Raw genomic sequence first — 12182 nt, forward strand, 5'->3', positions numbered from 1 at the left:
CCTGGCCTCCCCCATTATCACAAAGTGTAAAGGAGGTAGATTCAGGAGTGTCTCAAATGTAGCTGTTGTGGTAGTTCTCATTGCTCCCGTCATTCCCAAACATGCAAGTCTTTGCACCTAGTTTGCCTAGTTTGTTGATGGCTTTCGCCTGCTTCATCTTTGGCCACCAGACCAGAGATGCGTATGTTATCATGGGTTTGATCACCATCGTGTATAGCCAATATACCATGTCTGGTTTTAGCCCCCATGTTTTTCCATAGGTGCGTCTGGTGAGCAGCAGTGCTACCTCCGCTTGCCTTTTCATCATGTTCAAGTGTTTGTTCCAGGTCAGTTTGGAATCTAGGATAACTCCCAGATATTTAACCTTCCCCAACACTTGTATTTCTTCACCTCGAATTTTTAGCGGTCCGAGACCCTCCGTTTTAGTCCTCTTGGTGAATGCTACTATGGTTGATTTGGATGGGCTTATGTTAAGCCCTTTTCCTTCGGTCCATCTTGTTATAATGTTAAGGTCTGCTGCATGCATCCCTTCACTAATAAAGCATCTGATTAATTTCATTTTACCAAAATTCTTCTTTGATATTGATGATTCATTTTATGTGGAAGCTGAAAAAATATGGATGGAAAAATCAAATGCACCAATACCTGATAACAAAGGCTGTCAAAAATCTTGGGATCTTCCTTTATTGCAGATGTTATCTACAGAACTCATGGCTGCAGCTAAGGACTCCCTTACAGATCAAGCTCGCCTCAAAGCTGTAATAACTAAGGAATCTGGCGCCTGGCTCAACGCACTTCCCGTTGCATCGTTGGGAACATTATTAGACGACGAAAGTTTCAGAATTTCAATAGCTTTTCGTTCAGGATGTTTAATTTGTGTTAATCACCAATGTCGATGCGGTTTCGTTGTTGATGAAAATGTACTCATGGCCTCAGTTATAAATTTAGTGCAGGTCGCTTCTCCCGACATTATGCAGTGAGTGACATAATTGAACGAGCATTGTCAACAGCCAATATCCCTTCTGTGATTGAATCTCTTGGAATTAGCCGAGATGATGGAAAACGTCCTGATGGAATGTCTCTCATTCCTTGGAGACATGGAAAACCTTTGGTTTGGGACTTCACCTGTGTTGATACCTTGGCTCGCTCTCATCTCAATTCAACTTCGCAATCATCTGGTGGGGCCGCTGAATATGCTGAGAAAATGAAACAGTGGAAATACATTTGTCTGGAAGATCGATATATTTTCTATCCAATTGCCATTGAAACATTTGGTAGCTTTGGTTCCTTTGCTTCCGATTTTTTCAGAGATATAGGTCAAAAACTAATTACGGCACCATTTCTCCTTCTCAAAATCTTGATGAAATTTTCTTTAGCCCACTAAACTGGTATGATACTGCGGATTTCTCCCCAGCTTCTTCTGTTAAAAATTATCCAAACGTTAATGAGAGTAAATCAGACTTCAGTTCTAAAAAAATTGTAGAAGAGGACTTAACAGGCAAACCCAACACTAGCAGTTTCAACATCATAAAAGGACAAATGCAGAAGAGAAAAAATGTTCAAATCCAGGAAAATTTTGCAGTGATTCAACAAACTGCCGAATCTCCACCTTTTGCCAACAACCCGCACACTATGATCTTCCCGACGATGAACCACCATCATTCGCCTATGTCTGAACCCGTCAACAATTTTGACGAAATCGCTACTGACCAGGATGCCGAAAATCTGTTCAACGACAATTTTCCCTTATGCCCCTCAACGGTAGGGCAGTGAACTTGCAGCCAAGGGGTCTGCTCAATCAAAACAATCACTGGTATGTCAACTCTATTTTGCAAGCCCTGATCGCATGTCCACCACTCTACAACTTACTAAACAGTGTGAGTAAAAACATCTCTTCGAAGGAGAGAATGTCATCTACCCTGGTTATATTTGGAATGTGCCGTTTTGTGGAACAGTTTGTTCACCTACCTTCCTACTTTTTGACGAAAGACGGGAGAGTAGATAAAAATTCCAAGAATGGCCAAAAAGTTTCAATCAACACTGGCATCCCATTCAGTCCGACTTGGATTTATAAAATGTTGCATAACATGCGGACTGACTGGATCGATGGTAGACAACAAGATGCAGAAGAGTTTCTAGGTTTTCTTTTGAATGGACTCAATGATGAAATGTTTGAGCTGAATGAGTTGGTTAAAAATTATATTAAAGATGAAAAACCTCTCGTTGACTCTGCTTTGAGCAATTATTCAAATAATTTATGGAACATAATAGAGTCGAAAAATAAAGGACATTCAACCAGAAGGATCGACTTCACCAATACACCGATAAGTGACATCTTCGGGGGGCAACTAAAGTCGAGCATTCATCGCAACGTGGACCATATTACTGAGAATACCCAGCCTTTCCTCACCCTGCCACTCAACATTGAGAAAGTGAAGACCGTCAGAGAAGCGCTTAAGGTACTTGTCTCCAAGAACATTTTAGAGGGAGTGACTTCGTCGAAAACAAACGAGAAGGTCGAAGCGTGGGAACAAATTACGCTCTGCAAACTTCCCGTTATCCTTATTTTGCATCTGAAGTTTTTCAAATACAGTACCTACCATGAAAGCAAAAATGCCAATATTGGACAGTACGTGACCGATGCCTTCCACGTCGGCTACAATTGCTGGATTAGGTACGACGATTCTTCGGTCAAGACCGTGCAAAATGAAGACGTATTGAAACCCCAGGGAACGCGAGTTCCTTATTTGCTGTTCTACAGGAAAAGCGATATTTTCCTATCTAAATAAGGTTGCGTAGAGTTACGTAGAATTCAGCGTCTGGAATCTTATGGAATTTCTCGTTTAAATTTTTATTGAAACTGATATGTTTTTTGGTTTTAATGAATTATTTTATTCTTTCATTAGTGATAGGTATTGTTCAAATTTTAATGTTATATGTAGTTTTGATGATATTCAGAATAATTTTATCTTTATTCAGCTGTACACTTCTGACAATTAAAATGAAAATTTTCTTGTGTTATTTATTCAAATATGTAATTATCACACTATTACTCAGTAGTAATTTAATTGAAATCAAACGTCAATAACGTAACTTCTACACTACAATGACAATCACAACATAGGCATAATTTTAATGGGAGGGATAGATTGACAGCAAATTATCAATATTCAGCTTCAGTTTTGTTAGGAATTATCCCAAATATCCCCTTTCTGTGATATTTAATCTGGAAATTTTTACATGTAACAGTCGCTGAGCTCCTCAAAATATTACCTGCCTACATTGATAAATGAAGTCAAGGCAACATTTTGGTTTTTCACTATAGAAGACCAGATTAATTTTCGTGGACCCCTTACAAATTGTAAACCTTCATTTTTTGGTCACGCCAACGTACACTCTCGTCGAGTCTCTCATGGAACCCTGGAAGTCCATCTGGACCACTTTGGAAATCACTGTTGTAGACGCTGAAAATATCGAAGAGGAAACTTCCAATGACTGCTTTAGTAAATGAAACCTCAACCAAAGAATTTGAAAATGTCAATCACAATGACCACATATGACCTAGTTTTTCTCAATTGCATTATTACAAAAGTGAACATACGAAAGAAGGTCACCTGTTGACCCTGATGCCAAAACGATATTCATGGTTGATGAGATGGTGAATTGTTCAGGTCCTATTCACCCAGGTTGGACAAACTCAAGCGGCTCCTAAAATATGTCGGAGTTGTGGTTTCAGACCTGAATAAAATAACCATATTAACCGCGTTCTGTTCGGGACGACTCGAAATTTCTTATTTCGCAGCATCTGAAAAAAAATCAATTGGGTTTTTCGAATAGTGTGGGAGTTTATTTTGAAAATAACTCGGATTTGGTTTCGAATCTTCATGTTCATCAAAAATCATTAACATTTTTAGATGCTTTTGAAAAACGATTCTTCCAGTTGTTGATTAATTAAACGACTATTCGACACTAAAAAAGACATAGAAGTTTTGTCACTATGATACTTCGTAAAAATCATTCACACAACTACCTAATCAATTTAGTTGGTGATATTCGTTGAGGATTGCATTGTTGGCCAATGGTTAATATTTGTTGATAATTTAGTTATCACCCCAAGACGATTGTGGCTACAAAAAATCTAAACTTTCTGATGTAGCTTGGTTTAAAATCTGTTTTCTTCTTTTTTTCCATTCTTCCATTGATTCAGTCATTATTTTATAATTATTTCTTTATTTTGCATACTTATTTTTTATATATTATCGATGTTGCATTCATTGTTCGAAGTGTTCAATTCATTCCTATTCCAGGTCATAATGAAAGTTTTTTTTGCAAACTGGCCTTCTTATATTTTTGATATCCATTGTAAATTATTGCCTTTCTAACATTATTCCACTTTTCTAGCTAACTCATCCGAATATTTCGATTCTGATGTTTTCAGTAATTTATTCTTCTTTCCCATGATTATCAAATCTGTGAATGACATTTAGGACAAAGAAAAAACGAAATTCAACAGAAAAAAAGGTTTTTTTAAACAAGATGCACTTTGAAAAATATAATTTCTCGAAGATACGATCTGTACAGAAAACGATTTTTTCAAGGAAATATAAATTTTTGTTTTTCGAATATCTTATTGCAATTACATTCAGAATTCAACGAAATGATAACATATTTTGCACTGGTTTTCCATTAGAGAAAATAAGTCCATTTTAGTGCAGTATTTTTCACAAAACACTTCTCTCTATATTAGAGTCCACGAATTTTCATTGACTGTTATATAATTTCGAAGACGGCAAAACATAACAAAATCAATAAAAAAAATATAATTTACTGAAAACCTAAGTGGAACTATGAATAAAAATGAGTACTAGTGATCTCACCTTACAACAAACCATTAATATTTCATCAATTGACGTTAGTGCTCTGACGTTACATATGTTCATTAGATTTCTACAATAACAATATTGGTAAATATCCTGATGTATTCATAAATATTCATCAAATCTTATTTTTTTGATAGGAAAATTCTTTTAAATCACAGAATAATTTGGGTTTTTCATATAATGTGACAGAAACTAATATCCTGTTGTTACTTATGAAGTTTCAATTTGCATGCGAATAAACAATGATGACATATCATGCCCTAACAACTTGTTTGTAGATGCTGTTTAATATTTAGTGAGTTTCAGAAGATTTTCTAGAAATACTCTTGGCCAAAACCCTTAAAAATCCAAACCATGATACGTGTTTCCAGAATTTTGACAGTTATCAGTATAATGTAATCATCAGTGATACAAATTAGTAAAAACATCTGACATGATGGGGAAACATTGACCTCCGGAAGACTTTGACCATATGAATACTTGAAAAAACAACTTAGCTTGTTAAATTGTTTGTTGATTAATATGGAATGAACAGGATATCAGTCAATAATATTTCAAATTGAAGCTAGAAATAGTTGAAATATTTGATAACATTTACTACTGTTTTTGGGTGTATAAATCTAAATGAACGAAGCTATATCAATTGAGAATTTATCAAACTGAATAGTTCACCCCGGAAATATGCTCCTGCGTAATATAAACCACTGACAAGTATATATATATATATATATATATATATATATATATATATATATATATATATATATATATATATATATATATATATATATATATATATATATATATATATATATATATGGTATCCCAGAGCTTCTAGGCCAGCAGATATCTCAGTCACCTGCAGAAAAAAATTGAAAAAAAATATGTATATCATAGAAGACCACCAGCACTTTCATGTAGCAGAGCAAAATCCACCCCCTCGCGAGCAACCCCTGCGAAACCACCCCTAACTTTTGTTTTTCAAATGGCAACCCCATGTTGTTTGTCGTTCAACTGACAGCTCTTGTTATTTCTCAACCAACGATATATCATAATTGTTCGAGAAAATTGAATACGTTAGTGGGTACTATTAACTGGACTGATCGAATTGTTCTGCATTGTAGACACCAGAAAAAGTGGACGCTACGCAGAAAAAGAGGCGATAAAATGGTAGAACTTTTTGTGCTTCCTTTCATTCCTCTGATATCTGGATGACACATTGCCATCAGTCGTGATATTGTTGTTATATATCAAAATGCCTTTTACCTTCACTCCCAACGAATACGTTGATATGCTTTTAATTTTTGGTGAATGCCGAAAGAATAAACGTGCTGCGGAGAGGCTGTATGGGCAGCGCTTTCCTGATCGTCGACAACCAGGTCGTAATACGTTTTCGTATGTAGAAAATACCATGCGAACGGGATCATTTCCAGGAAAAACAGATCAAGTACATCCTACTCCCGTGCGAACTGAGGAAAATTGCATAAATGTGTCGGCCTACGCCGAAGTACATCCTCATATTTCGGTTCGTGCATTGGCGGTAGAGATTGGGATCAGTAAGTCATCTGTGCAAAGAATTTTCAAACAGTATAGTATCATCCCTTCAAAATTCATTTACACCAAGGACTCAGACCTACCGATTTCGAAAGACGAACGGCATTCATTGCTCACATTCAAGTTTTAGTCCATGACAATCCAAACATCCTCAATCAAATCTTGTGGAGTGACGAATCCCGCTTCCATAATAATGGTACGGTTAATCGACATAACATGCACTATTGGTCAGAGGACAACCCTCACTGGATTAGAGAAACCAATTTCCAAACAATGTGGGGTGTGAACGTGTGGTGTGGTTTACATAATGGACGACTCATCGGGCCCCATTTTTTCCAAGACACTTTGACGGGCCACCGATATTTACATTTCTTGGAAAATTGTTTACCTGCCCTCATGGAAGATATTCCACTTGAAGAACGACAACAAATGTGGTGGCAACAAGATGGTGCTCCTGCACATAACCATAATGTAGTTACTACATTCCTCAATGATACTTTTCGAGACCGTTGGATTGGAAATAGTGGACCTGTGCGATGGCCTGCACGTTCTCCAGATCTCACGCCACTGGACTTTTTCCTGTGGGGATATCTGAAACGAGTTGCCTTCGAAACACAACCAATGAATATTGACGATTTAACCCAAAAAATTTGTCATACCGTTACTCCGGAAATGATTAGGGCTTCCTGTACTCGCGCGCTGATTCGGCGACTTGAAGCATGTGTGGCAAGTGCTGGCCAACATTTTGAACATTTTCTGTAGTATCATGTATCAAAATACAGATGACCTTAAACATTAATATTTCATTTGTGTTTTTATTTTCTATGATTCTGCATGTCATTCTACCTACCATGATACATCATTGACCGAGAAATGAAAAAGACTGTAAGTTGAACCAAAACAAACATGGGCGTGCCATTTGAAAAACAAAAGTTAGGGGTGCTTTCTTGGGGGTTGAGATATCTGCTGGCCTAAAAGCTCTGGGACACCCGGTATATATAAATATATATATATATATATATATATATATATATATATATATATATATATATATATACAAAACTTGAAATTTGTTGGTAGCCGGTTTTACAAAATGGCCTTCTCAACTGAAATATTTTCAACTTCCGGTCTCTTTCTTTTATACCGGAAGTTGAGGGTAACTTCCTTATTTCAAATAGAACCCCCTGTATTTTAACGTTTGTTTCAAGGTAATTGACAATGTTTCATGATGAATTTCAGTAGTTCGGACTTCCACTGTCTACTATATGAAATGATTTGAAATCCCTGAAACAACTAAAAAAGAAGAATTAAAAATGAATAGCTGAAAATAACAATTATATTAAGCAAAATGAACCTGAAACGCGATAATAGTGAAATAAAATACGAGTAAAAATAGAACAATTGAATAAATAAAAAATAAAGAAATGAAAAGAAGAAAATAAAAATAAAAAGTGGAGAGATTCCAAATCACGTTAGTTCACGACGTTTCGATTGTTAGTATCTACAATCGTCTTCGGGTGATGACTGGACTGACTTCTCGGAGAGATGACTATTTATAGGTCGTTCGAGTACTTTCACTTATCCCCGCTTTCCATTTTCCGCTTCACTGGTTCCATGGGAGATGACCGTTTTGGCGGGAGTTGGCCATTTTTCGCTTGATGATAGGTTTCCATATGTTGCGTATTTCTACGCTGGCTTGGCTGAATATGTTGTTGGACAACATGTATGCGGCTTCCTTGAATTTTCTCCTAAACCAATGTTCCTCTCTGTGCAAGATCTCAGCTTGGGACCACTCGATGTTGTGTTGATGGGTCCAAACATGGTCTGTTATTCCTGATTTGCTGGTTTCACCTCGCTCTGTGTGTTTCTTGTGCTCGGCAATGCGAACATTCAATGGTCTCTTAGTTTCACCAATATAGGATTTTCCGCACTCACAGGGTATCCGGTAAATGCAATTCTTGAAATCACAGTCCACGTTTGGTGGCCTGGTTTTCGTGAGGCTGCTACGGATAGTGTTACCGGATTTGAAGCAGGTTCTGATGTTGTATTTGGAACCAATTATTCTTATCCTCTCCGATAATCTTCTGATGTAGGGAAGTGCAAGCACTGGTTGTGACGGCTTCTCTTCCTTGAAGATAATTTTTGATGATGTCTAGTTTTTTCTCGAGACCTTCCTCCGTATAACAGAGCCCAAAAGCACGGTCTAATGGAGTCTTGATGATTTCTCTTTCAGTCGATTGATGACGGTTGGATTCAAAGTTCAGATACTGTCCCGTGTGAGTGGGTTTTCGGTATACAGATGTTTCCCACTTAGTGTCGGTCCTCTTCACCAAAACGTCTAAGAATGGCAATTCGTTGTGGATTTCCTTCTCCGTTGTGAAAGTGATGGAAGGTCTCACGCTGTTGATGTGTTTCAGGAAGGTATTCCATATTATGAAGGTGTCGTCAACATATCTCAACCAGACTTGAGGTTTCTTGTGGGCTTCTTCAATGGCCAGTGTTTCAAACCACTCCATATATATGTTGGCTATGACTGGTGAAAGTGGCGATCCCATTGGCAGTCCCTCATCTTGTGTAAAGATTTCGTTCTTCAGTTGGAAATAACAGTGTCGTACACAGCATCCTAGTAATTCCTTAATCATTATGTTCTCTCTTTCAGGTTCCCGTCTTCAGATAGCTTTCTCTGTATGATTTGGAGTGCTTCTTCTACCGGAACGTTGATGTAAAGGCGTTCCACGTCGAAACTAATTAGTTGATCTTCCTGTGTAACCTCAATTGACCCTAGTAGTTCAACAAATTGCCTTGAATTCTTCACAAAAGACGATGTTTCTCCTTGTAATGGTTGTATTGAGGAAAGTAAAAATCTAGACAAGTTTTGAGTAGCCGAATCTCTGGAGCTCATGATCGGTCGAAGCGGAACGTTCTTCTTGTGGATTTTGGATAGTTCATACACGTGACGGGGCTTACTGTGGTTCAGTGTTAGCGATGATATTTCCTTGTCCGAAAAATAGGCTTGGTGTTTTTTCAAAATTTGGTACAACTTCCTTTCGATTGATGCAGTATGGGCCCGTACGATCTTTGTGTATCGTCCCTTCTGAAGAACCTCATCGATCTTCTGTTCGTAGAGAAAGGTATCCATCACCACAGTAGCGTTTCCTCAATCTGCAGGTAGGATCTTGATGGTGTTGTCTCTACGTAGGCCGTTCAGAGCTCTACATTCTTCATTGCTGATGTCAGATGTATCCAGCTGTTCTCTAATTTTCCATCCGAACTCTTCTGCCTCGGTCTGGTCGATAAGGGAACTGGTGGATTTCACTGCAGTAATTATCTCCAAAGTGGGCACAACATTATCTATCCATATACCAATTTACACTTCAATCCGTTGGGGTGTTTAGGCATGAAAAAGTAAAAAACGTAAATACATATATTATATTCATTCAACCTCATGAACTTTTCGCATTTATAATATTAGTGGGAGTTGGATCAGTAGGATTATCAATGTATTTCATTCTAATTCTTTCAGTTCTTTTTGCAGTTTTGCAGTTGGACACCTGAAGTTTTGGATAATGAAAAAATATTCAAACTATTTCTTCGAAATGGTCTGTCACGGAACTAAATATGACAAACCAAATTCTACGCGGGCGAAGCCGCGGGCATATATACAATATCCATAGATTTGTTGGTGATAGCAGGGGAGCCCACGATGCAAAATGGGGATTTACTGGACCGTCATTGAGACATATTAGGTTGCAAAGCTTAGATGATAAGAAGAAGAAAATGTTACAATATATACCTTTTCATCGGTGGGGAAAGCGGCTATAGATTTTTAAATATGTAAAAAAATACTGTTGCATGGACATACTCGAGCGCGTTATATATTGATAGCATCAATGTCCTACGAATTTTCAATGATGTGGGTGGTTGTATGTAAGGGTTGAAAGTGAAAAGAAAAAAAATTCAATCGAGCGCGTCAGATTTTCTAAGGGGGTGTTGAGTGCAACTAAAAAAAGCTCTCATTCAATAATCTGACGATTTCGATCTGACACAAACTCACGGCCATTATTATAATGTGCAAAAAAAACTCGCCATTTTGAAATACTCAAGCGCGTCAGATTGACATATATATATATATATATATATATATATATATATATATATATATATATATATATATATATATATATATATATATATGGTTCATTTTTATGTTTTAGACGTGCTGTCTCATAATCTGACAATTATCTAGAGGGATTCGCTTAATCTGACAAAAACAATATCTTTTTTAATTTCCTTTTTAATTCATTGTACTCAGTTAATTGAAAAGCTCAGGAAATAGCATGCAAATGAATAAGTGTATGTTTTTTAAGTAGAAAACTTGTATTTATAAAAAAAATATTTTAAAAAAATGTTCAAAAAAATAAAATTTTTCATAATCAATTGATTAATTAATGAAGAAGAGATAAATTGAACTTCCTATGTTTTTACCACTTTTATTTGTAACTAACGTTACTGCAGTTTCGTTCCATAAGGACATTTTCAAACTTATACAAATAAAAGTAGTAGAAAACATTGGAAATTTAATTTCTCTTTTCTTCATTATGATTTTCTACCACGTAGTAACGGTTACATCCATCAATTATTTGATTTATTAATCATCATCTTCATCACGAACGAGTCTCTGTGATCAACTGTGATGGCGTCATGGCAACAGAATTCAGAGTGGGGACGAAGTGAGAGAGTAATAGATAGAGAAAGAGTGAATAGAGAAAAGAGGAAATCGGAAATCGTCAGATTTTCGTTTTCCTTGAATTATTTCCTTCAAAATGAAAAAAAAAATAAGCTACGCTCGAAAATATCGAAATGACGTTATTTTTTTACAACTTTGCTGCCCTCTCCTTTCTTTACGTCACTCTCAAATTGTCAGATTACTGGAATATACAATGTATAGCAGGTAATTAACTCACCCTACCTTAATCTGATGCGCTCGAGAATTTCTGATGATCAATTCTTTTTATTAATCTGATTCTTTATCCTTCACGGGCGGTCTTATATATGGCGCTCATATTTGATGGAGGTACTTACCCGGGTACAACGTATCCCCCCTGTATATTAATCTGCCGCGCTTCAGTTAATCCCGAAATCCCCGCTTGGGCTCCCCTATTATGAGCATTCAGTTGCTACGCTACTGTAACAGTATCCTGAACTGCGAGTTCGCCATACCAAGTATGTGGAAAAAGTATTCTTTTCAATTCACAAATTCTAAAAAGCAATAATAGATCCAATAATCAAAGGTAGAACTGGATACCCTGGCGACAAAAAAATCCAAAGCGAGTACTTACTTTTTCCAAACACAAGAACTGGAACACTCTCCTTGACGCACGTTTCACCAACAAGGAAATGAATACGATGAAAACGCCATCTTAGTTGGTGAAACTCGCATCGATAAGCGTGTTGCAGTTCTGATATTTGGGAACCGTACTTGTTTTATATTGAAAAATAATATTATGAGTTTTTTTCAATCTTTTTATTTTTCACTTCTCTGTCAACAAACAAATAATTTTTTTTCGATGGTGGAGTAGTAGAAGGCCAATAAGCCATTTTCCTCAGAAAACTGGTCTCTTCTAAAAATATCTCCTTTTCGAACATCATTTATGTTTATTGTCAGTTTATTATAATGAACTAATTTGGGGACACATTCACGAAGTTTTCTTCTTCATTTTTATGTAGTTTAGTATCGAAAATTTGAAT

General features: G+C 36.6%; 1 protein-coding gene across 1 annotated transcript; it reads left to right on the forward strand.

Moving 5' to 3' along the window:
• The first annotated feature begins 2087 nt into the window (after positions 1–2087).
• Positions 2088–2789, forward strand: LOC111514966 (ubiquitin carboxyl-terminal hydrolase 10-like). The gene has a single exon (XM_074177895.1). It carries the CDS (start codon positions 2088–2090, stop codon positions 2787–2789), a length of 702 nt encoding a protein of 233 aa, XP_074033996.1.
• The last annotated feature ends 9393 nt before the right edge of the window (positions 2790–12182 follow it).

Source organism: Leptinotarsa decemlineata, unplaced genomic scaffold (genome assembly GCF_025532065.1).
Source record: "Leptinotarsa decemlineata unplaced genomic scaffold, Ldec_3_MD MMD2_tig00003335_RagTag_RagTag, whole genome shotgun sequence".
In the NCBI taxonomy this organism is placed as follows: Eukaryota; Metazoa; Arthropoda; class Insecta; order Coleoptera; family Chrysomelidae; genus Leptinotarsa; species Leptinotarsa decemlineata.

What these genes read in the sequence shown, in the direction of transcription:
- LOC111514966 (XM_074177895.1), top strand. Translation starts at nt 2,088, where the DNA reads ATGCGGACTGACTGGATCGATGGTAGACAACAAGATGCAGAAGAGTTT.